The 27,616-nt window shown below is 46.0% G+C and overlaps 1 protein-coding gene across 1 annotated transcript in view; it reads right to left on the bottom strand.

The window, feature by feature from the left end:
• Positions 1–3: 3 nt before the first annotated feature.
• The window catches only part of Tdrd12 (tudor domain containing 12), a 67,850-nt gene continuing 40,237 nt past the window's right edge, over positions 4–27,616 (bottom strand). Inside the window, exons 11-31 of the mRNA XM_036207079.1 lie at positions 27,295–27,355; positions 26,863–26,970; positions 24,248–24,433; positions 22,398–22,554; positions 21,839–21,966; positions 20,232–20,423; positions 19,904–20,032; positions 19,270–19,387; positions 18,478–18,617; positions 18,104–18,324; positions 16,737–16,836; positions 14,964–15,151; positions 14,072–14,282; positions 11,131–11,223; positions 9,004–9,176; positions 2,090–2,199; positions 1,156–1,216; positions 966–1,079; positions 726–879; positions 572–638; positions 4–98 (exon numbers count right to left, since the gene is read on the bottom strand). Of these exons, the coding sequence (XP_036062972.1) occupies positions 4–98; positions 572–638; positions 726–879; positions 966–1,079; positions 1,156–1,216; positions 2,090–2,199; positions 9,004–9,176; positions 11,131–11,223; positions 14,072–14,282; positions 14,964–15,151; positions 16,737–16,836; positions 18,104–18,324; positions 18,478–18,617; positions 19,270–19,387; positions 19,904–20,032; positions 20,232–20,423; positions 21,839–21,966; positions 22,398–22,554; positions 24,248–24,433; positions 26,863–26,970; positions 27,295–27,355 (2,806 nt within the window). The remainder of the gene's footprint in view (positions 99–571; positions 639–725; positions 880–965; positions 1,080–1,155; positions 1,217–2,089; positions 2,200–9,003; positions 9,177–11,130; positions 11,224–14,071; positions 14,283–14,963; positions 15,152–16,736; positions 16,837–18,103; positions 18,325–18,477; positions 18,618–19,269; positions 19,388–19,903; positions 20,033–20,231; positions 20,424–21,838; positions 21,967–22,397; positions 22,555–24,247; positions 24,434–26,862; positions 26,971–27,294; positions 27,356–27,616) is intronic.

The raw sequence follows: 27,616 nt of genomic DNA, 5'->3' as shown, positions 1-27,616 counted from the left end.
TCCTCATTCGCTGTCACTTCCGTCGGTACTGTCTGAAGAGGTGCTGCTGTTCTCCACCAACGCTGCCACTTTGCAGGACATGCTTTTAGAATTTACCACTGGAAGATTTGATATTATTAGAAATGGTTTAGTATAGGTTAACTACCCACCCCCATTTTATTTTGGTTAGTGCAGCAAATGTCCCATAGGTCTAGCTCTGTTTTCCTCACAAATCATTAAGCAAACACTGACAGGTAAAATATGTCTGCTCTAAACAAGTAGTTGTCCTAGGAAGGCTATCATTAAAGAGTATCGGGTGTGTTTAGGAACTGAGGGTGTAGCTAATGGCACAGCGCTTTCCTACCACACGTGGGTTCCATCCCCTGCACTCAAAATAGTCAAAGAAGTATATTTACCACTACGGATCATTATGTACCCATACCAGAACATTTAGCACCAAGATCAACTCCAATTTCTAGGGGCTTACATAAACAGCCTGTTTCTACAAAGGAGAATCCTAAGAACAGCTGGCCTGTCCAGCCACTTTCCCTGCACCAGCCCCAGCCCCAGGAGCAGGGCCTGCCCATCTCACCCTTGGAGAAGGGGCTGTCCTCTTCACCTTCCTCCCAGTGGTCAAAGTCAAATGCCACATTCGGATTCTGTGCAACACAACAGTGGACACAGGTAAGGACGTGCAAGGTGCTCCTGGTCAGCAACAGCCAGCCACAGGCACAGCAGCAGCTCACCCTCTGCTTGAGTAGGCCACACCAGCATGCCCTTTTCTCTTTGGCAAGCGTGATTAGAGGTTCGTCACCTTTAATTATGCACCTGCAGTCATCTTTCCTGATGTCACCTTGCAGTTCCATATCAGCCAAGTAAAACTTGTCTCCTACCCAGGCACTGGGTTTACAAGAAGAAATAAAGTTGGCCTTCTAAAATGTTGTATGCAATTTCAATTTCACTTTATCAGACACATACAAACCTACCTGAAAACGACTCTATCTGTAAAGAATTTACACTTATAGTCTTTGACATTCCTTATTTTTATCTTTAAGATGACCACATCGTCTTTTTGGAACCACTTTATCTGCGGGTGAAAGCTAGAAGGAAAGAAGGTTTGCACCCGTGAGCTCACAGTGGCTCCGGGGAGAGACGCCCAGGGGCAGGAGCACATACCTTCTCTGCGGCTGCGCAGTTCTGCTAATGGATTCGCTGCCAGTGTCCTCAGATAAAACATCTGTACAAAATCAATTTAAGATTTCCACAAGTTATTTATAGTTTTGTACCCAAGCAACTTTTACATGAAGAGTTTATGTTAAGAGTATACATTTCAGCTGGATGTGGTGACCCACGCCTTTAATCTCAGCACTCAGAGGCAGCAGGCCAGTTTTTGTGAGTTGGAGGCCAGCCTGGTCTACGTAGTGAGATCCAGGACATCTAGAGATATATAGAGACCCTGTCTCAAAAACAAACAAACAAACAAACAAGCAGAGTGTAAATTTCATAGAAACTCAGGTATCTAGTAGCAGATAATAAGAAACTAAAATGCACGTCACTAGGGAGCACACTACTTTCAAATAGTAAAAGTAATTCATGGGAAGCTGCTCTACTGGAGAGGAACGGGGTGTGTCACAGTGCTGATGTGCCAGACAGATACCCAGGCTGTCCACCCTTAACCCGCAGCCTTCCAGAACAGCTCAACGTTCGGATGCAACTACTGCTGAGTACACATTTTCTAAGACAATGGAACTCTACCTAAAATATTTAAAATTTCCATTCCAAACTTAAAGAAAGGTTCTAGGTTTGATTCACAGCAATGCAAAACAAACAAACAAACAAACAGTGTGAAGCGGCTTTAAGCACAGAGCCCCTCCTAAGAACCACCTCGGTGTCCCAATCAACCTGGTATATTCGTATTACAGGATATAACCTAACAATTTTTAATAATTTTTACATCTAACAGTTTAGCAAGGCAGAGGGCATGGGGGAGGGCAAGGCCTGCCACAGCCATGTTTGCCATGCTCAGGCCTACAGGAGCCATTTCAAAAGCAAAGTCTAAATACGGGAAAATGTCAACTTGAGAAAAGCATCTCTGAAAGGCAGTACTGACCGGGCTTCAGGGTGTCTGAGTCTACCTTGGAAGCAGCTCTTCTTTCTGTACCTCCTTCTCCTTGCTGAGTGCCCTGCAGACACATGGCATCTTCCACTGTGGTGGGTGTTCTGAACAGAAGGGCAGAAGAAGGCATACACAGACATTCAAGCAGCAGCTTGTCGTCCCGGGTCAGACCCGTGCAGCCTCTGTGACTTACGTATGGACAGTGATACTGCAGCCAGCTTTGTGCCACCCCAGCACATGTGGGTGAGGGACACCTGTCATCAGAAAGGCACTCTCTCCTTTACTCACCAGCCTTTCCTTCAAGCTCCCTGAAGCTCTGGCAAGAGGCATATGCAGTTCCCTCCTCAAATGGGAGTTGAGCCCAAGTGCAAAGCTAGTTTATCTTCCTTCCCACCTGTCTCCTAGAATGTCTTCCCAGAGTCTATGTTACCAGTTTGGGCCAACTTGTAGAAATACTGTTTTCATACAAAAGTAAATATCACTAGGTAGGGACAGGGAGGTGATTCTCCAGCTCCAAGGTTGAATGGTGTGGTGGAGAGGTAAGACTAAGATGTGGCTTCAAAAAAAATTCCATTTACATCTTTTTTATGCACACAGAAACCTGCTACATCTAACACAACACCCTCTGATTTTGCCTACTAGCTAACTAGAGATTACTTCATTCAGGTGACTGCCTCTGCCTGCCCCACATCTCTTTATATCTACAGGTCTATAGACCTATAGTCCAAGAGTGAATGACTTTAATCCCAGTTTTTGGAAGTCAAGCAGATCTCTGAGTTCAAGGCCAGCCTGGTCTACATAGTGAGTTCTAGGACAGTTATAGCTTTGTAAAGACTTTGTCTAAAACAAAACAAAAAGAATTAAAAATATGTATCACCATTCTTTTGGATTTTTAAGCAGATAATCAGTTAGGTTTCTATTGCTGTGATAAAATATCATGACCTGGCCGGGCGGTGGTGGCACATGCCTGTAATCCCAGCACTCGGGAGGCAGAGGCAGGTGGATCTCTGTGAGTTCGAGGCCAGCCTGGTCTACAAAGCAAGATCCAGGACAGGCTCCAAAGCTACACAGAGAAACTCTGTCTCGAAAAAACAAAAAACAAAACAAAACAAAACAAAAATCATGACCCAAAGCAACTTGAAAAGGGTTTATTTGAGTTTACAGTTCCATATCACAGTCCATCACTGAAGGAGGGCAGGGAACTGGAGGCAGGGGCTGACGCAGAGGCCGTGAAGGAGTGCTGCTTACTTGTTTGCTCCTCAGGGTTGTTCAGCATGTTTTCTCTTCTCTTTCTTTCTTTTTTTAATTTTTATTATGGACACAGAAGAGGGCAGGGCACCAGACCTCATTACAGATGGTTGTGAGCCACCATGTGGTGCTGGGAATTGAACTCAGGACCTCTGGAAGAGCAGTTGGTGCTCTTAACCTCTGAGCCATCTCTCCAGCCCCTCAGCATGTTTTCTTATAGAACCCAGGACCACCTGCCCAAGGGTGGCACCACCTATAAAGAGCTGGCTCCTCCCACAACAAGCATTAATTTTAAAAAATCCCCTAAAGGCTTGCCTACAGCCCCTAAAATGGAAGTATTTTCTTAATCTGGGTTCCCTCTTTCCAAATATGTCTAGGTCTGTGTCAAGTTGACAAAAATAACCAGCACCACAGTCATGTTAGTTTAGACGTAAGAAGGTCAATACAAGGCAGACACCTCCTTGCAACCCTGCACCGTTCCCTTGCTTATAGATGACAATGTAATTCACTCTGCAGGCTTTCAGAGGGAGTTCAGTTGACACTTACATGACACTGATACAACATCTCTAAAGAAGCCAGGGTTCAGTCTCCAGAGGCTTCTGATCAACTGTGAACCGAGGCCTAGGGCCTCCATCACTGCCACCGCTGAAGCAATGAACCTCCATACTCATACAAGCCTGGCCTGACCCCAGGCTGCCCCGCCCTCCCACAGACCTCCATTCACCCTCAGTGCCAGCAGGCCAAGGGCCTTCCTCCCAGCCATTTCCTTGATGCAGCTTGCCCTTCCAATGACCTTAAAACTTACCTTGCCCTAGAAACAGCCCTGGCCCTTTTCTCCAATGAGCTGCCCCCACCCAAACATCTCTTCTTATCCATAGCACCAACACCCTGTCACTGCATCTCAGAATCCCAGTCCCGGTCTCTGTCAACCCCTCAGTCCTGTGACTTCTCCATCAGGCAGTGCCCAGAACATCCTCTTACCCCACCTGCCAACCCATCTCACTGAACACCGTATCTCCTCCTCCCCACAAACTGCCTTCAGTTATTTAGAATGCCTGTCATACCCACAGTCTAACTACACAGCCAGAGATGTTAAACCTGCCCACTCCCACTCTACCATCTACTATGACTCTAATGCTCCAAACCTGGCTGGCTCTTGAATGCTTCTCAAAGGCTGTCTCCATAGCCCTAGAGGGTCTCTGCCACCACCCCCACACTCTGTCAGAGTCTTCCTGAACTTGAGTTGCTAAGTGCTATGTAATAGGTATCTCTTTCCAGACTGCTTCACCCTATTCCTCAAAGGCTCTGTATCTGTCTAGGCCCTGACCTTGGCTCCGACCACATCCAAACTAAGACTTTTCTCTGTTCAATTCTAAGGCCACAGCGTGAAAGGGACTTTCACTGCCTCTGTCCAGAGTTAGGATTAAATCTCAACAGTAGGGCAGGCAGAGGTCAACCACCAGCCGAATGGAGCCATGAGGCCCAGGCATATGGAGGACAGCTACAGCTCTGCCCCAGGACATTTGCCTTCATCACCCATGAGCCTGTGGAGCCTAGCAGTTGGGCTCCATTATGGTGAGTATTGACGGAGAAACGGGGGAAAGAGAGCAGGGTGCACAAAGGTCCATGTGCTGGGGAGGAGAGGCAGATCTGAAGGGTGGAGGACAGTGAGGAACCAGCTGATGTGGGTGGACTGCTTGCCACTGGGACCCATGGTGATATCTGGGCCTGGGCTGCTGCCAAGGACCATGCCTGGATCCATGGCCTGATGCAGCTGTAATGGTCTATACTGATATTGCTCCTGTTAGCACTGAGGGCCCTTTGGACACCCAGAGGGTGGGCCTGTGACCATGTTGGTGTCTGAGGGATATGCCCCGACAGGGGCCATGCCTTTCTAAGAGAGCTGCACTGTCGCCTGGGTCCATGATGACATCTGGCCTGGTCTGTTGCCAAGGGCTATGTATGTATGCCAGGGCCTGTGCTAATGTCAGTGGCTCCTGTTACCATGGAGGGCTGTGCAGAAGCCTGTAGTCTGGGCCAATACCTGAGGCCATGTTGGTGTTTGAGGGTCATGCTGCCACCTGGGGCCACAGTGATGTCCAGACCTGGAACAGAGAGTCATGTCTGGGTCTATGACCCTATGGTAGCCAGGGTCTGCATTGATGCCTGTGGCTCCTGTTACCATTCAAGGCCAAGCAGATGTCCAGGGGCTGGGTTGCTACGTGGGGACATGTTGATGCTCAAGTGCCACACTGCCACTGGGGCCATGCTAATCCAGGTGACCTGAGATGCCAGCCACAGCATTGTACGGGCTCAGCTGCAGCCTGGGTCCTTTCTGGGTCTGTGGCCTAGCCACAGCCAGGGTCTGAACTGATGTCCAAGGTTCTTGTTGCCACTGAGGACCATGCAGATACCTGGGACCTGGGCCACCACCTGATGCCATGTTGGTATTAGAGGGCCACACAACTGCTGGGTCCATGCTGCCCTCAGTGACCTGTACTGCCAACCAGGGTCATGGTGACATCCTGGCATGGGATGCTGACAAGGACCATGTTTGGGTCCATGTTCCAACCGCAGCTGGGGTCTATGTTGACATCCATGGCCCGTGTTGCCACCAAGGGCCACACCAACAACAGGGGTCTGGGCTGCTATCTTAGTGTCTGAGGGCTGTGCTGTTGATAGGGCCATGTACAGATCTGAGTGGCCACCTGAGGCCATGGTGTTGTCCAAACCTGGGCTGCTGCCAAGGGCCATGTCTGGGTCTGTGGCCCTGCCACAACCGCAGTCTGTGTTGATGTCCACGGCTCCTGTTATCACTAAAGACAGTGAGGAAAGGGCCACACAGAGTTGGCTGCACCCCTCCCCCCTCCCTGGCTGCAGCACTAGGGAGAACTACCCCCCCCCCCCCCCCGCAGCACTTGGGAGAGTGAGCCCTGCACCTTGCCTGGGAAGCACAGTAGAGCTGACCTGGTTGGCAGGGCTACAGGTGAGCTGGCCCTGAAGGGGAGAGTAGAAGAGCTAGCCCCACTATCTGTCACTCGATGGCGTGTTCCCCTTGCCCTTTGCTACCTACAAGAGAGTGGGAGAGCTGACCCTGCCCACCTCATCTGCCATGTGGTGGCATGGGTGAGGAAAGGATGCCCTCCTGTCCTGCCCCTTGCCACCTGTGGGAGGCAGGAGAGCTGGCCTCAGGGGCATGGGAATGGAAGAGCTGGCCTTGCACCTCACCAGCTGCAACCATCAGGAGAGTGGGCCCTGGTGGTGTGGGTGTGGGGGAGCCAGGCCTAAGGCATGAGAGCAGGAGAACTGGCCCTGCTCCTCGATGCCTGCTGCAGTGGGTGAGATAGCTGGGCAGTGCTGGAGAGCTCGCCCTGGAAGGAAAGTTGGTGGGCTGACCAACCCAGCTACCACCCTGGCCTAGATCCAGGACTGTGAGATACCCCAACATCCACCTCATCTATGAACTGTGGAGCATGTGAAGGGGCCAGATCTGCAGATCCAAAGCTGCAGGATCTCCATGACATAATTCAACAACAGGGTATCCAAGAGGAGTCCCAGTATCTATCGTGTAACGAAGTCAGAGGTCTAGAACCAGACCAATAATTCTTTGCAATGAATCCTTACTAGTAAAGATTTATGGACTAAAGGGTTTACTGTGTCACACTACAGCTTCCATGCCGAGGCTTTTTTCTTTTTCTTTTGTATGTTCGTTTTTGTTTTTTGCTTTTCTTTTAAATTTTATTTAGGTGGGGGGGGTTACAAGGGCAGAGGGAGGATAATGAAGGGGTGGGGAGATGAATGGGATTGGGATACATGATGTAAAATCCACAAAGAATCAATTAAAAATGTCTAAAATAAAATCTCAACAGTAATGGCATGTTCATTATTAAAGAATACCTTATAATAGGATTTTCCTTCCCTTGAGATGTGTAGAAAACAATTTGTATCCTAATTCCACAAATATCCAATTTCTTCCAACAAAAACTAAAAATATTTCATGTCACAAGCTATTTTTATCTTCACCAGACTCTTTGGCCACTTTCTTCCCTTCTGGCTGTAATGTTAGAACCTTCCAAGGTCACAGAGGATCACAACAGTAAACCCAGAGGCCACCTGGGTCATCCTGTTATGGCCAGGGCCATAACAAATCAGCAAATCATTCCAAGAATTGACCAATGAGATTACAGGAAGCCAACCTTGTACAGCAAAGGACAAATCCCCAGAGTGGAGAGAAAGTGCACAGAAATGGAGGGAAGGCACCAGGCAGGATGTGTGAAGTATTGTAAAATTAAACACAAAACAACAAAATTAGCAGTCAGTAAATGCTTTGATGAACTGAATAGACAAATCCTCAAAAGAAGAATTCAAACGGTCAATAAATACTTGGAAAAGTGTTCATCCTTAGCGGTCAGGGAAACGCAAAGGAAAACTGCTTTGAGATCCCATTTCACGATTGGTAAGAAAACAAAGGACCTCAAATTCTGGTGAGGACATGGTTCCTACGGGTAGGCATCTGAAGTGTGCAGTCACTATGGCAATCAGTTCAGAGTTACTCAGCACTGAACTTGGGTTCTCTGTCAGAGCAGCAGGCACTCTTAACCACTGAGCCCTCTCTCCAGCCAGATCCCTCCCCATAGTTCTGACTCGCTCATTCCTGCTGGCAGCTAAGCTGAGCCCAAGCCCTTTCATCTCCTAACTGCTCACTGTCAAGGGGAGACTCCAGTCTTTTGTTCTACCTCTAGTAGGTGTCTACACTGTTCTCTGATAAGCTTTTGGTACAACTGAGCTCCCCTCGCCTTCCTTTCCTTGAGATGTAACTTTATTCTGGAGCCCAGACTGGCTTCAAATATACAGCAATCCTCTGCCTCAATTCTCTAGGTCCTGGGATTACAGGCAAAACCAGCATGCCCATCTTGCTACAGATCCTCTAGAGTACACACGAAGGGACTGTCTAGGGGAGGAGGAGGAGGATGAGAGGCAAGACGGAGAAGGGATGGAAGGGTGATGGCAGCAATATGATCCAAGGATTATGCACATGTGAGCAAATGTCATGAAGCCCACTCTTTCCTGCATGCTCTCTAGTAAAGAAGACAAACTGGTGGGCAGTATCGGTAAGCACAGCTCAATTCCACCCATCAGAAACCATCACAGAACACAGCAGCAGATGCCTGGGCAGAGGAGGGTGCACTGCATCCTAACTGGACATCTCCCTAGCCAGCAGCACACCAGGTCAACATGACATACTCAAAGGGACATACTTAGCTCTACAGTAAGAAAGAGCACATACTTAGCTCTACAGCTCTACACACAGTCCAGACCAACCGTAGGCTCAGTGTGAGACACTGTAGCCAGACATGGACCAGACAAAGCATGTGTCCATTCAAACGGAAGTACAAAGCCATGGAGCCCCATCTGTTTTCCCTCTAGAGTCCCAAGTGTACTTCAAACTGCACACTGTGCTATCAGCAAATAAAATGTCAACAAAAGTCCTTTCAGTAAAAGAAACAAAAACAATACGCCTTAGATTTGTTTATACCATCCAGCAACACTAGAGGGGTAAGTTGGTGAACCCTGAAAGCTCTTCAAGCTGAGTGCTAGGACACAGAAAGATTCCTCTAACTTAACATAGCTTTCCCAAAGGGAGACAGAAATGCACTTACGAGGTCTGGCCTAGAAGGTCCTTGAAAGCTGGTAGTCTGGCTTCTTTGTATAGTCTTTTCAGTTGTTCCACATGTTCTGAATTATCAATACCCATTCCCATGGATAAAATTTCAGCTCGAACATTATAATCAATGATAGAAGTTTTTAGATTTGAAAGTTTTGTAACATGCACCTTCAACCAAAGGGGGGAAAACATTTGTAAGAGTCACATCTGAACCTTGACTGGATCACAAGCTCTCTCACAGCCTCTCATGTCTTCCTACTAGTCAGATGCACTGGGACACATGTCTCAGTGTGCAGGGGCTTCCTGCTGCAGCAGCCAGTTATTGTATCAGAGGTGACGGCAGCGTCCTTAAGTCCCGCCCGCGCTGTGGCAATAATGTGAGTTATGGGCAGAAGCCTGGAATGCCACCCTAGTGCACAGCAATCTAGGATGCTGCAGTCAGATGCAAACGCATACTTTCTTCTTTCCTGCTTTCCTTTGGCCTCTCTGACAAGTCTCAGAGTCCTCATGTGTCTTGAAAGGACTCCTCCTGCCAAGCCTCAAGTACCGCGTTCTACACAGTTTTTTGGTTTTTGTTTGTCTTTTCTGTGGCCAAAGCATTTCAATTTATGCAATTTAAGTAAGCTGTGGAATCTCTAACATTGGGGTTCCTGTGTGGAGAAGTGTGGACACAAGTCAGGTGCCCCTTTCTGTGGAAGGGTGGGGATGAACCCCGGGCATACACTCCAGCTGAGGGATGCACAGAAGAGTCACCTGCACTCTGAGTGACAGGGAGTTGCTCTGGGAAGGGAGGACAAGCTGGGGTGCTGCTCCCCTTCAGTGCGTCAGGAGATATTGCCGTATACTTCGCAGCTGTGGAAACATGTTTTCCAAGAGAGTTTTCTTTTTTACTTGATATTCTGATGGTATTAAAAAAAAAAAACTCGTGATGGCACACGCCTTTAATCCCAGCACTCGGGAGGCAGCCAGGTGGATCTCTGTGAGTTCGAGACTAGCATGGGCTACAGAGCAAGATCCAGGAGAGGCACAAAGCTACAGAGAGAAACCCTGTCTCGAAAAACAAAAACAAACAAACAAAAAACTCTGCCTAATAAAACTTCCCTTTTTTCTCTAATAAAGAAAATTATAATCCTAACTATGTCAACACTACTTAAAACTCCTAAATATTTCTACTTACCTGCTCTGGTAACTGATGTTTTTCTTTCCTAAAAATGACTTTTTTTCTTATTCATAAATCTTACACCCAAATTCCCCACTTTAATGTGTTAAAGCTTTTCCATCCTTATGAATTTTACTTTCAACAAGATAGGAACTGAATTCCTTTAAATATTATGAATAATAACAAATAAGGCTTGTCTAATGCAGCAGGACTGTGAAGAATTCTTAAGGTGTGAGGATAAGGGACAATGTCAGCGAGACATACAGGCCTGAGCCACATGTCATGTGTCACATGTCCTCTCCATGTTGGCCCCAGAGTAGGAAGCCTCGTCTGCTTTCTTCCCACACGGAATTCAAGGGTGCAGTCTAGCCTTAGGATGCATGGTGAAGAGATGCAGCAGGAACTGTGAACAGCTCTGAGTGCCTAGGCCCGCCTGGGTGCCTCATTAGTAATTACTGAGCAGGCCCAGGGCTTTAGGAACTAGGAAAGGCAGGCACTGTGGCAACAGACACTGACCCGTGACTTCTCAAATAGGTTGGGCAAGGGGCTCAGAATCCCCTGTAATGATTTGATCATTCAAAGGGTAAAATGAAACACCATTGTAAATACTGGAAAATGCTACATGCAGGAAGGAAATACTCATAGCCATCAACTATGTTACAGATGTGCCCACATGCTCTGTTACCATGTAAAATATCCCACCAGACAAAAACAAAACCCATACCAAACTCAAGACCCAAATAACATTCAAAACATCTCCCCTAACATAGAACCCCAAATAAACCTTCATTTCTAGGAACAGACTAGGATCCTTTACATCATTTCTGGGGGCCGTCCAAGCAGATTTTTTTTTTAAGCTGAGGATCGAACCCAGGGCCTTATGCTTGCTAGGCAAGTGCTCTACCACTGAGCTAAATCCCCAACCCCTAAGCAGATTTCTTTTGAAGAAGACTAAACACTTACCATTGGATCAATCCAAAGGGTATTTCCCAAAGCTAGTACCACTTTGGCATCATGCATTTTCCCAACAATCTTATGATGAATGTATCTAGTAACCTGAAAAAAAAAGTACTTTTGTTATTCAACTGAGGCTTCGGGCAAGCATCTCATCTGACATGTGCTGTAAAGTACACAGTACATGCTACACATTGCACCTGCTTCTCAACAGCTCTATGAGGCTAGGTAGGCATCAGCCCCAGTTCTTGTCAGAGGTGCAGTAGAGTTTAACAACAGCAGATGTGCAGAGGTGCAGGAACTTGCCCATGTGAGGACTCACATGAGTACTGGGAACAGGACGGGGTCCATGCCTTTGGACCTGTAAATGATGGCTCTCACTACGGCTGGTGGACCCACCTCCTCTATCAAGCTCAGAAAACCATCAGCATCTGGAAGTTGCCTTCCTTGCCAGCTCAGTGAGTGGAGTACAGGCTCTCCTTGTTTCTCCAGAAGGTCTTATGACCACAGGACTCTCTGCAACCATGACACTCAACTGAGGCCCCTGCTCTCTCTCTCACAGGTGCAGTGCCACTTTCCTCTCTGGGAGGGCCACAGCAGACAAGAGCTGTCTGAGTTACCACCCACACCTATTGAATCCCTCTTAAGGCAGGACAGGAGAGAGTCGGCCCTGGTCATGAGATTGTTTTGGTGCCCTTGAGACAATGAGTGAATTGGGAACAACACACAGGAGAACTTGTCCCATGTGCTGGCTAGTTTTGTTTTGTTTTGTTTTGTTTTGTTTCCCCCAAGACAGGGTTTCTCTGTGTAGCCCTGGCTGTCCTGAAAATCGCTCTGTAGACCAGACTGGCCTCAAACTCACAGAGATCTGCCTGCCTCTGCCTCCTAGGTGCTGGGAGTAAAGGAGTGTACTACCACCACCCTGGAGTGCTAGCTAATTTTATGTCACACTGACACAAGCTGGAGGCATCTGAAAGGAGGGACCTCAATTGAGAACAGATCTGCCTGTAAGGCACTTTGTAATTAGTGATTAATGGGGGAGGACCCAGCCCATGGCGGTTGGTGCCATCCCTGGTCTGGTGGTCTTGGGGTCTCTAAGAAAGCAGGCTGAGCAAGCCATGATAAGCAAACCAGTAAACAGCACCCCTCCATGGCCTCTGCATCAGCTCCTGCTTCCAGGCTCCTGCCCTGATTCTTTCAGTGATGGACTACTATGTGGAAGTGTGAGCCAAATACACCCTTTCCTCCAGAACTTGCTTTGGTCATGGTTTCATTACAGCAGCAGAAAGCCTAACCAGGACTCTCATTTTTACAGAAGGAGATCCTTCAGTGAGATTCTTGGCCAAGCCATCTTTACAGACCAAGAAGATTTCCTAAAGGATAAGGACTGCAGCTTTCCTGCTGAGGGGTGCGGACGTCAGCATGGCCCTGACATACAATGGACACTCAGGAAGTTCTTATTAGAACAAATGAGGAAAGTTTCCAGCCGGAAAAGGCTATTCTTCATTAAACTTGTAACATCAAGGTTGTATCTTTATCCCTGATATTGACTTACTTCCTAGGTAGTACTTATTCTTGTTTAAAACCCAGCCAGTTTTCAATTTGCTCATTATACTGGCTTATCTCATCTCCAATTAAGCAGCTTCCACGACTTACTCTTCTAAAATCAGGTACATTATCAAGAATGCATTGCTCTGGCAAGAGTGGGACTGTCTCTCAGGCCCTCCACCCCTCAGACTGCTATGTGAGTCCGAGTGGGGTGGCCTTCTGTGTTACATTACATGGAATAAGCATTTTTCTCTGCTGTTAACACCCTATCTGATTGATGACATTTTAGTGACCCCATAGGGTCCAGAGGAAATAGCTCTTCCTTTGTGACCTGCTCTGGCATCTGTCACTCTATTTTTAATCCACCCTCCCAATCCTCACAGAATCGCTTGGCCTCCCAAGGAACATCCATAACCTGTGACTCTATTTTAATAGGTATTCACACTGTTTTCTTTTTCGAGCTGAAGCCCCCTTTTTACCTTGACCCACATGTTATACATTCTAAGACAGAGCACCAGTGACAACAGCTCCTGTTAATCCTGCCAGGCCAGAGTAAGACCACTACCAGTTTGAGCCATATTTGAAGCCAGCTGTAATGAAATACTGGCCAGAAAGACAGACTCTGTTAAGTCCACTCTTGGGTTCCCAGGAAATGGCAATGAGTCACATTTTGCAGAGGCTAAAGAAGGCAAACCTAAATAAGGCCACCATATTTCCAATCAGGTCCAGTCAAGGGCAAGCATACATCCTGATGTATTTCCACCCTGTGTACCTCCCACCTACATCCAATCAGCGGCAAACATACATCCTTACATATCTCTGACTTATTTCCTGCCTACCTTCTGCCTACATATGATCAAGCACATCCAGTGCAGGTGGGTCAAACAGACTTGTCTAGCAAAGTGAAAACATGAGGCTTGTTATCTCCCACTAACATATCTGTTTTTGGGCAAGGGCTTACGGGTGAGAGGCATTTCTGTTTCATGGCCCCTAGGCACAGTAACTAAAATATAAGACCTAACTTTGGCTCTCCCACCACAATGCCAGGGGGCTTGGCACCTCTAGTATGGGTGCTTAAGTCCACTTCAGGTGGCACATTGTGCTGTCTTGCAACAGTAGAGACCTCAGCAAATCATGCTTTTAATGACCTACAACTACACAGCAAAGGCTGGACTTTAAGACACTAATAAACACCAGGAGCTAGAGTCTCAACTATTTAGTAGGCTGACCCAAAAAGACTGTTTGGATCTAGTTCAAGACTACCCTGGGCAACATAGTAAAACCCCACATTAAAAAAAAATCCCTCCACATATACATACTTAAAATAAGTACCAATTCTTTGTATATTCTGGGTTAAATGTATTGCGTAAGTCAATAAAACATAAAAGGTAAAGTAACCCACCTTTGGGTTCCATTCAATTTCACTGTCAGCTGGTTTCACCCTACAAACAATGAACTCCACAGCTTGAGGGGGCAGAGTGTGGAACTTCTCTGGGAGCAGCAGCAGCTGGTCTCTTGAGATGAGTTTGGTCCCACCTTCATCTATGAATTTCACCAGGACACTCCCCAAGCCCCAGGTATCTTCCTTCTGGCTCACCTCCAACACCTGAACCCTAAAGAACAGCAGAGACATCAGGGAATCCAAAAGGAAGCCAGCTTATTCTGCACACTGCAGCTTCACACTACAGCAGGAGTCCTTCCAGACACTGTCTGAAGCACACAGCACCATGGACAGGCAGCACTGCTTGACAGAACCATGAACCCTGGACCTGATCCACGAACTAAGCTTAACACAGCAAAGGAAAGACACTGTTTGCTGAAATGAGGCCAACACCACCAGTGCCGGCTGTGGATTCAGAAAGGTAAGTGCCAACAAGCATGTGGGCTGGGTGGCCAGGCTGGACTACCAGTTGTGCTACCCACTGAGCTGGCCTTAGACAACTTCCTCAACAAGGCCCAGCTCCATCTGCTTTTCTGTAAAGTGACAACAAAGCCTCTCTTACAGGATTCAGAGAGACATTCACTGTTACAGAGGAGTATGTGTGCTACATACAGTGGTGAATTAATGTTTGGAGGAACATGGCCACTGGACTCTGTGCTCAGGAGCTAGTAGATACCCTACGCACATCTGTACCAAGTGTTTTGAGCAGAGTGTGCAAGCACCACCTTTCTGGGAGGTGGCCAGGCTCAGGGTACACACACTCACACAACAGACAGTAGTGAGAATAAGTATTCAATAATGCTTAAATTATTCATGTCTCACAACTGTAGAGAGGAGATGACTGATCATTTACCTCTGGAAAATTGTTTTTTCTTCTAGTCCGTACAACCCCAAACTCTCCACCTTTTCAGCAGCTGCTTTATTACTGGGATCCTTAAAATATTCATTCATTTCAGCATTGAGAGTTGCATAAAGATCCAAGTGTTTATCAATTATACGACCAAAGTAACTGGTTGCATTTGAAATGTAAAAAGGTATTATCTGAAATAAATACAGCAGTCATATGTAGAACACAGCTGAAAAAAACCTGCACAAGTGATGCCTGCAGAAATCAGCAGACATACTAAGAACCCAAGGTTTGCCAAATCCTGACCCAAAGCCGAATAAACACCATATGCATAAATAACCTCACTAGCATTGTCAACTTAACCGAGGATATTTCAGAGAAAATTCCATCATTCAACAACCTCATTTTAGGGTCAGAAAGATGGCTCAGTAGTGGAGGGACATGCACAAAGCCCTGATATCTTGAGATGGATCCTTCGTGCTTAGATCCCAGAAAGAGGCAGATTGACCTTTGATCTCTGACCTGTACCGGTGCACTCACATGCATATACACAATAAACAAACACCTCACTTAGTTACATGCTCCTTTGTTAACTTTTTTTTGTTTGTTTTTTGTTTTTTCAAGACAGGATTTCTCTGTGTAGCTTTGCACCTTTCCTGGAACTCACTTGGTAGACCAGGCTGGCCTCGAACTCACAGAGATCCACCTGCCTCTGCCTCCCAAGTGCTGGGATTAAAGTGTGTGCCACCACTGCCCGGCTCCTTTGTTTACTTTTTAGCTGAACTCTTTATACATCTATTTAGCAAATTTAATGTGTATTTTAAAGCTTTTGTACAGGTGTATGTTGAACATATTAACCCACACAAATCCCAACCCCTCACCTACATTTTCTTGCCTCTCCTCCTTCCTGTTTATGCCCTAGAGGGCAGAGGAGGTCAGGAGGGGGCAGCAGAGGTCAGGAGGAGCAGCAGAGGTCAGGAGGGGGCAGCAGAGGTCAGGAGGGGGCAGCAGGAATCAGGAGGAGGCAGCAGAGGTCAGGAGGGGGCAGCAGGGGTCAGGAGGGGGCAGCGGGGGTCAGGAGGAGGCAGCAGAGGTCAGGAGGAGGCAGCAGAGGTCAGGAGGGGGCAGCAGAGGTCAGGAGGGGGCAGCAGAGGTCAGGAGGGGGCAGCAGAGGTCAGGAGGAGCAGCAGAGGTCAGGAGGAGCAGCAGAGGTCAGGAGGGGGCAGCAGAGGTCAGGAGGGGGCAGCAGAGGTCAGGAGGGGGCAGCAGGGGTCAGGAGGGGGCAGCAGGGGTCAGGAGGAGGCAGCAGAAGTCAGGAAGAGGCAGGAGAGGCTGAAGACAAGAAAGACAAGGACATGCTGTCTGTCCTGCACTGGCTGGGATGAAGCCTTGCCCATACCTGGATAGAAATTGTGAGAACATAGCTGGTGTTGTGGTCACCCACTGTGGAGCTTTGTGACAGCAACCCTAGCAAGCTAACACAACAGACAGTGGTTAATTAAAGACTGCCTGTTTTCTCTAAGAGTGCAGCCCCTGCCAGACCACCATGCTCCAGGGGAGGGCCACACAGCCAAGAATATGTAGGCAACACAAACTGGGCTCTCCAGTTTTTTTTTTAAGAGGACACAAAGTTTGGTGGGTATGGAGATGGATCTGGAAGGAGATAAATATAATCAAAACATATTGTACAAAATTCCCCTAAAAACTAGTAAGAAACTAAAACAAACAAAAAGTCTTCATGAAAATGACTGTCCAGCAAAGGATGCTAGCAGAACTTACCCTAATGTGTCCAAACATTGGCAGAGCTTCATTGGATAATTTCCTTGGGATATCCATTTCTGGATTAATGTGGTGCCGGTCAGGGCAGATTCTTTTGTCTCTTAAAAAAAAAAAAAAGACTAGATTTTGAAACAAAGTAAGTTAACATGAAGTGTTAGAGCTTCTCCAGGAAGCTGAGCTGCAGCTACAATCACAAGTTTTACTCTGAGCATTTAACTGTTAAGTAGCTCTTGACTGTAGAGGAGACCGACAACGTACACGTACGGACAGCTCCACTAGTTAATCAATACTGGAGGAACTTAAAGAGGGACTTCCTTATTATTCCTAGAGACATTTTTATTTTTCAAATTTTGCATTTTCATTTTGTGTATGGTTGTTTGCCTGTTTGTATGTCTGTGTATCAAATGCATGTCGGGTGCCTGAAAAGGCCAGAAGAAGGTGTTGGGTCCCCTAGAACTGGAGTAACCGATGGTTGTGAGCAGTCATGGAGGTGCTGAGAATCTAACCCAGATCCTCTGAAGAGTGGCCAGTGCTTTTTACTGCTGCATCATCTCTCCAGCCCCTCCAGACACATCACCATAATCTGCAGCATAGGCCAGTTAACCTCTAAGACAGAAGTCTCTCCTTAACTATTATCACTTGAAGGAGTGCACACATATTCCCTAGAATGACATGCATGAAAACATTCAGAGCAGTTCTGTATGTCACAGCCCCAACCACAAACTGCCACAGGCCCATTAACTAAAAGTGGATAACCACGTGGCAATATAGTTACAGACCAGACTAGAAAGCCACAAAATAAAGTAAAATACTGAAATCAGCCCTCCCCCGCCTTAAGCTGCCTTTGATCAGAGTGTTTTTAATACCAGCAAAAAAGCAAACTGACACAATGCTTATCAATAAATTAATGGAAAAAGAAAACAGTGTACACAAAGAGAGCATAGTAATATTTAGTTATGAAGAAAAATGAAGTCCTATTATTTGCAGCAAATGGATAGAAATGGAAGAAATAAGTAAACAATTTAGCCACAGAAAAACAAGCATCGCATGTTCTCTTACAGGTGGAAACTTAAAAATCTAGTGACCAGAAAGTAGAACTGTGATTGCTAGAAATTGGGAAAGCTATGGGACTATCACACCGAATCCCATTAGTATGTACAATTAATATGTGTCATTTTAAAAAAGCGAAGCTTGCAGTGTTAACAGCTATGAGAAAGTAGTAATTTCTGGAAGTCCAGGAGTGCTCCTTGTGCATTGAGTGGGTTAATATAGGGACATAGGTGTGTGATTATTTTCACCAAGGGGCAAATTTATTACCTATGAATTTTAATGTATGTTACTACTCAATTTTAAAAGTATCGGCTTACTTGCAAAATCCAAAAGCCTTAAGATACGGACAAAGCGGTCTTCTGGCCTTCTTATCTTCTTTGGCTTCCAGGACCCCAGCGGTGAACTCATACAGCTCTGATGGGATTTTGGCATCTGCTCGCTCCAAGTATCGCAGGACACCTACAGCGTGGCTCGCATTTCTCTCCGTCAGCAGCAAGACAGATTTGGTTCTTTTATCTACCTGCTCTGCTGGAGAACCCTTAAAATTGGAGGTGAGTAAAAGAGGCAGATCATCCATACCAATCTTACTCAATAAAGCTTTGTAGGCTTTGAATTTGCCAATACACAGACAAACACAGACATACAGACACACACACAGTGGAACAAAAAATATGATAAAAATTCATCAAACCTGTTCAGTTAAATTCTGAAAATGATCAGACATGCAATACAGGCGACCACCAAACACTTTTGGTGAGGAAGGAAAGCTGAAGTGGACTACACATGTGGCATCGGTGATGGCCAGGAGTGGTATGCAGTCGTCTGTTAAGGCTGGAGAAAAGAATGTCCACAAAGCCCCATGAATGGGAGTTTCTGCATGAACTCTCATAAGCAGGCCTAGCATCCATGTTTCTCTACTACATGTTATGTCTTTGAGGTGCAGAGGACTGGACTCAGGCTTCATGCACACTAGGTGAAGGCACACACTAAGTCATACCCATAGTTGTACATCATACTTTTCATATACAAAGTAACATCTTTCTCTTTTTGCCCCAAATGCTACAAACTACTGATAAAATTCCAGAGGACAGTGACCTCTTGGCTTGAAAAATGTCTTCCTCTCTCATAAATCAGGCTGCCCATAGACTTTTCACTTGCTCTGTACATTTTGAGCTTTATTTTTCGGTTACTAACCTTAGTATCATTACAGATGTGTGCATGAATGAACAAACGGACAGACAGACACACCGATCAACACAGACTTCTACATAGATCTCCAGAAAGAACCCTGCCTGCTGAGCTGAGAGCCACGGGGTACCTAGATGCATCTTGGAGGAGGAGGCTAATTTTCATCTGAAATGAAGATTACTAATGAATTCTGAAACCTTAAAAATACAAAATCTGAATATGAGATATATAAATGAAGAAATGATCACTATTAGCTTAGCCTCGTCTCAATACAAGCAGAAATCGAAATACTTACTTAGTACAATGTGAGAGCCAGGACTTAATTTCTTCTTCCACTGCTCTAAAGTACTTTTTAAGTTAAAAGCCATTTCTTTATGCATTTTCAAGCAAAATATTGAATTGCTTTCTACTACCTAAAGAGGAAATCAAAAGCATCAGTTCACCATCAGGACCACATAAGCTCAGTTCTACTGTTAACTGCCCATGTCAACTTTCAGTTGCCAGCAAGAGCATAAAGCAGTAAGTCTTAAGAATGAGGCCATCAACCGAAACACCTCCAAGGTTCCATAGTCTTCATCTAAGATCTACTTTAAGTTAAGCACTATTTCCCTCTCTTTTGCCTCTGAGTCCTAAGTGCTGGAACCAAAGGCATGCGCCGCCACCACAGCCACCACCCAGGCTCAGGTGTAAGGTTTTTTCCACTGACGAATCCTTTCACACTGCACACGACACAGCCTAAAGCACTGCCCCTGCTCTTCCTCCGTGCCAGGCCCCTACTTTCAGTGTTTCCCAACACAGCCCCTCCTCCAGAGCCTGGAGTTACACTGTGAGACTGCATCTCCTTACCCCCGTCTGTCCACTTCTGATCAGCAGACTCAGCTATGGCTCCCACCAATGGTGAGAATATCCTGGTATGAGGACAGGCTTACCTTACATACAATTTCTGTTTCCGCTACAGAACAGGTGAAGATCAAGGTCTTCTGTGCCTGACTTGGAACAAAGTCAAGAACTTGGAGTAGAGTAGATGTTTTCTCACACTCCAGGCACAGATGCACTACCTGCTTATGAACACAGAAACAGGTGCTCTCTGAGGTGTTCTCTTCCAGAGATATTATCATTGTAACAGAAAAGAATGCAAAGGAAACCAATATTACTATAACTCCCACTAACACAACTGTGGCTGAAACCACAGACACTATCTAACAGACAGCAGGGATACAAGTTACTTGCTTGAGCTCATCAGCCCCACCCCATCACCTGCTGGACATTGCCGTAGAGGGCAGCCTCCTCCAAGGCGGTGATGACGATGTAGGGATCCTTCATGAACTCTCTGACCAGATGGTCTATGTGTCTGCTCCAGTGAACACCCACTGCCACAATTTGATGGGGTGCAGACACCCGCTCTTCCACTTCCACATTCTTTTTAAAGTTATCTAATATGGCAAACATCTGAAAAATTAGTAAATTTAATCTTTGTTTCAAAATAGAGTAAAGAATTAGCTAGAACATAAAATTCAGGGACTATCCATATGATGGTTTTAGTGTGGGTAAAGCCTTTCAAAAGATAAAAAAGGAAAAAAAAAAAACACGTTTTTTAAAAGAAGAAAATGTCTGGTCAATAAACACTGTAAAATTCCACTGAGACAGAATTAAGCCACAAACAGCACCCTGGTATACAATGTTTGTAACGAGGGACTAGCATGCTTACATTAAAGATTTCAAAACTCAATTATAGAAAGCTGACCCCATTAACTAAAAACAAACAAGCAACACACTGAAGAACAGACACAATGATCATTTACATTAATTTTCAACCTAACTAGGAAATAGGAACTAAGCAAATAGGAACCCAGTGATTATCAGTTGGCATAGAAAACACAACCTAACCCAGGCCCAGGTCTCCAAATGGCAGGCAAGCAGTATGCATAGTGTGACAGCATGCTGACCATAGCAACCCAAACTGTCTACTGCTTTCAGAAAGGCAATGGTTCAAAACTGTTCATCTACACATTACCTTCACAAGCCTGAACTTTACCTGGGGCCAACAACATTCTCAAATAACACTCTTGGTCAGCTTGTCACATTGCTTCTAACAATGTGACAATGATTCACAAAAAACTCAGTCTTTTAAGGGAATGTGGCTCACCTAGCACTTTCCTAGCATGTACAAGGCACAGGTTTAAAATATGCTGTTATGCTTATGAGCAATGACAATCATGCTTCAGAACAGCACAGCACTATTAACTGCAAAGTTTAAGTTCTAAATCAGTACTAACTAGCTCTTACTATTAATTGTATGTATCAATAAAAAGCTATTGAAAAGGAAGGAAATACTCCAAAACAGAATGACTACCTCTCAGTACAAGACCAGGGATAGTGGATCTCTTTTCAAGTGCTCCTCTCTCTCTTTCTTTCTTTCTTTTTTTTTGTTTTTTGGTTTTTTGAGACAGGGTTTCTCTGTGTAGCTTTGCACCTTTCCTAGAACTCACTTGGTAGCCCAGGCTGGCCTCGAACTCACAGAGATCCGCCTGGCTCTGCCTCCCGAGTGCTGGGATTAAAGGCGTGCGCCACCACCTCCCGGCCACTCCTCTATTTCTTAATTTTCATTTAGGATTGTTCCTTCTATAATCAGAGAAATAGTAATGAAATACCTAACAAATCTCCTTGGGAATTTCTGTTCTTCAGAGGGAAATTTACCATTAGGAAGGAAATTTCAGGTAAACATACTGTCTTCTAAATTATAGATATTAACTAATTGATTTGCCAACTGGATATTCTTTGATTGATGCTTGAAGCATTGAAGAGCTGACACATTTCAGAAACACACAATGGATAGCAATGACACCCACTGTGTCCATACTTACTTGCTCATTAGCTTCAAAGAATAATACTTGCACCTCATCCAGAACCAGGTGGCACAGTCTAAGAAATAACAAGCTTCGGTATGTGAGAAGTCGCAAAAGGCTGTGTGGAGTTGTGACAATCACATCACCTACATTTAGAAAAAACAATGAACATCTTTTAGGTTTTCTACAAGTTTCTCCAACACTTCCTTCATCATGATTCCACTTCCTTCTCAGCAGACATTTCTCTACTGGGAGAGCAAGGCAAGCCCCTGTCCACCCTGTGTTAGCTGCAGCATCTGACTACACCCCCAGCTGCCACAGGCTCTGCTTGGCTGAAAGGCAGAGTTCCTCAACTCCATGCTCAGCATATGACAGTGAATGGTCAGTAGCATATGACAACTGAGTGAAAACATGCAGTGTTCTGAGACGTGAGTCAAGACTGAGCCTTTACCACTGACACCCATTGGTAACTAGGAAGTCAAGTCAGAGCCAGTGGCCAGCAATGATGTCCCAGGCTGCCTAGGCAAGCTCACTGTCTTCCATAAAGAAACTCAAACAGCTTGGAAAGGATGCTTACACCCTCTTGGAAGCTTCATATTTTTGGCTTCATCTTTGTGAAGTCCAATTGTTAATAACACAGGATGAAGAGGCCTGGAGGACATGCTACAGTCTCCCAATAACTCAAAAATAAACTGGGCCTTTTTCCAGCCGGGACACACGATGACTGCAAGAGGCTGCAACGACAAACAGATTCAAGTAATCCGGACGGTTGTTAGGAACCAAAGACAGCACGTGCAAGACTTCCAGACCGTCTCCTGGCAGAGAAGCAGTCTTTAGCTATCATCATCACAGAGATGAAAAAGTGAAAATATAATTTCATTAGAGTGGGTTTAGAAACACTGAGCTAGTTCTTCTTAAGCTAAATCCAAAGCATTCTCTAAGTCATTTATCCCATAACATACTCCTACAGCCTCCCTCACTTCACAGGGTAAGAGTCTGAGGTGCATAGGTGAAGTTGCTCCTCAAGGCTGTACAGCTAATACACTGTCGAGAAAACAAGAACCCAGATGTAGGATTCAATTTCCTGCTCCTAAGCACCAGGGTGGATGAATGCCTTAAAAGAGTGGTCACCTCTGACTCTCCTTAGACCGTTTCTGAACTTAGCTCCCATCAGCCCACAGACTCCCCAGAAGGTGACCTGCCTGCCATGTTTCCTACTGAGCCAAGACTGGTGTCCTCCTTCCTCTAGGAGGGGTCAGACAAGTGCAACTTCTCCACAGGCCTGCATGCAGGCTGCCCATGGAGGCAAGGAGAAAGCAGAGCAAGGGCTGGATGTCACGTTCTGTCCCAGAAAGGCCTGTCTCAACACAAAATGGCACTTCCCTGGTCAGCTGGGCTCAGCTGTTTAACCTAATTAGGGGGTATAAATGCACACACTGAAGTCAGTACATAACCAGTGCAGAGTCCAAAGACAAATCACTGTATGGCAGGGTCAGGGGAACATAAATCCCAGTATCCTTTGCAACCTAAGCATGCTTCCTTGCCACACTTCCTTTATGGTGCATGGCGGACCCTCTAGACTGCATCCTCTGTCCCATGTTCTGGGATGGAAGTTTTATAATGACTGTCCTCTAGAGCCCAAACCCGGCAAGGCACTACCCACCACCATTTGGTCCCTATGCCCCATTTCCCTCGTCCTTCTCCTCCATGGGGAAAGACTATTGAACAGGGAGGGTGCTATGGAACAAAAGAGTGGAATGAGACAACAGAAACTGAACTTTTAAGTAGTTAAGAACCCAACAGCCTTCCATGCGCTAAACACTTTCGTGTGAGACAGTAACAGCATGGCCTGGCCATCTCATCCGGCTGGTGTGGCGATGATATGAATTATGGTCAGATTGGTTTACAAACTCTCCAATCCTCTCTAAAAGCCATAGATGGGAACCACGGCAAGAACCACTCAAGAAACAGAGGCTATTTTGCAATAGTCCAGGTTTTGTTTACATTCAAACATGATCTTAACATGTGTCTGAGGCTGTACTCAAACCACTACATAGCCCAGGGTGGCCTAAAACCTGTGACCCTACTGCCTTAGTGGGAATATAGGCCTGTGTCACCAAGCCTGGCTGACAGTCCAACTTCTAGACTAGCAGTTGGAGAAAAAATTGAGTAAAATACGTTGGGCGGTGGTGGCGCACGCCTTTAATCCCAGCACCGAGGCAGAGGCAGTGGATCTCTGTGAGTTCGAGGCCAGCCTAGACTACAGAGTGAGTTCCAGGAAAGGTGTCAAAACTATATAGAGAAACCCTGTCTCGAAAAACAACAACAAACAAAAAAAAATTGAATACTACAACCTCAGCTTTACAAAAAAATATGTGTCATTTGAAAATAAACGTTTAATCCACTTCAAAATGATCTCCAACTTACTCCATTTCTACTTGGTAATGACTTGTAGCAGCCCCCTATCTGCAAAATTGTAAGCAGCGGTGGCAGGTACAACAAAGGGTCATTTCCACAGTGAGAAATGACTACCACATCACAGCCACGGGCAATCGGAGGCCAAGAGTAAGACGCAGTGTGGCTGGGTCCCGGGAACTTGTTTCTTTGAAGAGCCTACAGAAAATGGTGGGGGTGGGGGGAGAAGGGAAGAGAAAGAGGTGAATGATAACAAAGAAAAAACCCATCTCATAGCTCCCTTACCGCTCTCACCACCAGGACACCACCAGCATGTGCCTTACTGTGGTTCTGCTCCCAAGTCCTACTTCAGGTTCTGTGCGAATCTTTCCCAAGTATCCAATTCCTGTTTTAAGACCACTGGTTCTCTGAACCCATTAAAGGATCTACTGAGTAGCCAGCCCTCTGACTGGATAACTGCAGCACACTGCAACAAGAATGTGGTTTTGTCTCCTTATTGTCTCAAAACTCTGCCAGCCCATCTGCCTCATTTGTAAAAACTATTCCTCTCCGATTTTTGCTCTAGAGGCCAGGCTGGCCCCAAACTCTCCATTTTTTTTCTTTCTTCATTGCACATGTGTGAATGTTTTGGCAGCATGTACTGTCTGTGTACCACGTTCATGCAGTGTCTGTGGAGGTCCGAAGAGGGCACTGGATTCACTGCAATTGGACGGACAATTCTGAGCCACATGGAGTGCTGAGAACCAAACTGTACTTTCTGCAAGAGCAACAAGAGCTCTTAACCGTGGAGCCAGCTCTCCAGCCCCAACTCTTCACCTCTTGCCACAGCTTCCCAGGAGCTGGGATTACATACACATGCCACCTCACCTACCTTAACATTAACAGACAAAGAAAAACAAAAACCCACGCCTTTATTAACATATTAATCTCTTCCTCTATCACTAAAACCTGAAATGTTTCAGTAGAAGTCTGCAACCACAAATACAATGTTCTAAAAGACATTGAATCCTCTATGCTGGCCTCATGCCCTGGCTGAGCTAAAGGGACTTGTGGCAGCTTGCTCCTTTGCCTACAGCTCATGTGATCTTCATTCTTGACAGCCTTGTGGAGAAGAGACTTCTGTAGTCTCTGGACATGGAATAGAAGTACATCTTGAGACTGCAAACCAGGAAACACCTTTCTACCCATTATAGCTCATGGACAGCACAGTGTAGACCTGTTTGTAGGGCTTGAGTGACTGACTGCTCAAGTCCTGGTCCCCAGAGCAGAGGGGTACAAGCCTGAGGTCATTCTGAAACCTGACCTATGGTGGGACAATTCTACAGTGGCTTTTGTGACCTCTGTATTCAGATAGGTCACAGCCACGTGCTTAACCAATGTCTGTTCACTTGTACCGCAGCATGCCCAGTGACCCCACACCCTCCTTTTGGTGGGCGTGGCTATACTCATGGGGAGTTCTTTTTTGAGCAGCACCCTCCCTCAATGTCTACAATAGCACCTTCTGTAGACCTGCATGAACATGGCCAAAGGAGCAGTTGCATGCTTTCCTGGAGGGCCCAGAGAGCATGGAGTAAGTGAGCAACAGCTCCAGGTCCCTAGAAGGCCTGGGGGACACATCCAGCAAGCAAGTGAACCTCCTCTCCTTTCCTGTCTGTCACTATGGCCAAATACAGCAAGATCCAGGGTCCAGCTGAAAGGAAATCCCCAGGTCCGAGAGCAGAAACATAAACAAAGCCTTGCTGCTGTGACACGGAGGCAATATGTTCTTGTATCTGTAGGGGCAGTTTTCTTCTTCAGAACTTGAGTCTCATGATACTGAACATGCTGACTCCAAAGTTCTGAGCTCAGGACTCCTCGTGAGTCTCTTCTCCCTGCATTGCACTTGGTTTGCTTTCTCTCTTTTTTTTTTTTTTTTGGTGAAAGGTTATCTTCAGATCGTCGGCCAGTTGGTTCATGCATGGAGAGACACACTGCAGGAGGTCAGGGTGGCAGGCAGGCTTGTTGACTGGAACAGTTTCAAACACTCTCATGGAATGCTCTCCAGAAAGTGACTTAGTCACCCTCCTGAGAACACTACAAACTGGTAGTGTATGGTCAAGAAGCAAACTTGGCATGTCTACTTGTCCACTACCTTTCCTGTTCTAAAGCTCCCATTTAAACACTTACTTCAGAAAAGCCATTGTGATGTACACCTTTAATCTCAGCCCTTAGGAGACAGAGGCAGGCAGAACTCTTTGAGTTCAAGGCCAGCCTGGTCTACTGAGTGAGTTCCAGGACAGCCAGAGAAACCCTGTCTCGAGCAAAACCACTTAGTTCAGAAAAGGACTGCCAGCGCACAACAGGCTTTTATACAAAAGAAATCCAGACTTACAGTACATGAGAAGTAAGTCACGAAGATCCCAAGAGAATTTCAGAGGCAAGGATTATGTAATGCAGCCACAGAACTGTTTATTTAAAATCCTCCCATGGGATTGGGGTATATTGTTCAGTGATGAAATGCATGCCTAGGATGCACAAAACCCTGGGTTCCAGCCCATTGCTCTTAGAACAGAACAGAACAAAGTAACCATCCTGTGTTAGAAAAGGCTGGAATTCCTTCAGGCGTCTGGCTTTAAGAATACATTCACCTTCTTCAGGTCTGCCGACAGTGGTGATTTATCCATGGTCAGACAGGGCTCGATCCTGTTCCGGAGTACCACACCAGGCTGTAGTGTGCCAGACTTCACCTTCTGCAACTAACCAACACAGACATTAGACAACCACAGCCAGGACTTCCTTGAGTGGGCAGCAGAATATTAAGGGCGTTTTATCAAGAAGAAAACACAAGATCATCATGTAAAAACCTAGGAATACATGCTTCCTGGAAAACACATACACCACCCAAATTAAAGATCATGTTCCCCAAGTAAAGCAATCACTACAGCCGCAGCATCTAGGTCCTGCTAAAGCCGTGACTTGGGAAAGCCCCATCTAGGGGACCAGAGCCTGAGGGGGAAGGAGGCTTCAATAACACTACGCTTCTCTCTTGTTTGACATTTTATTTTTAGGGTTTGTAATACCTGCTGCAGGTCAGGGATCTCATCAGCTCTCAAAGGATCAGGATTTAAAAACTGTAGTAATCTGTAAAGCAGTTGAAAGGTCAATTTGAAGAAGAAAGTCATTACATTTTCCCTGTTGAACTACTATTTTAATTCTTGTGGAGAGACACAGTGGTTGTCCACTCCAGGGCACATCTGTGAAAACACTGTGCTCTGATTTGCTGGCCTCATGGAGGTCACATCAGTTTCCAGTTTCCCACTCAAAACCTGGACTGGCATCTGGGCTACCAGCCCTGTCACCAACATCCTACACAGTTGTCTGAAAGGGGGCCAGCTAAAGTCA

Source organism: Onychomys torridus, chromosome 1, assembly GCF_903995425.1.
Source record: "Onychomys torridus chromosome 1, mOncTor1.1, whole genome shotgun sequence".
NCBI lineage: Eukaryota > Metazoa > Chordata > Mammalia > Rodentia > Cricetidae > Onychomys > Onychomys torridus.
Note: the sequence above shows the minus strand (reverse complement) of the source record. Positions and strands in the feature narration are given on the sequence as shown.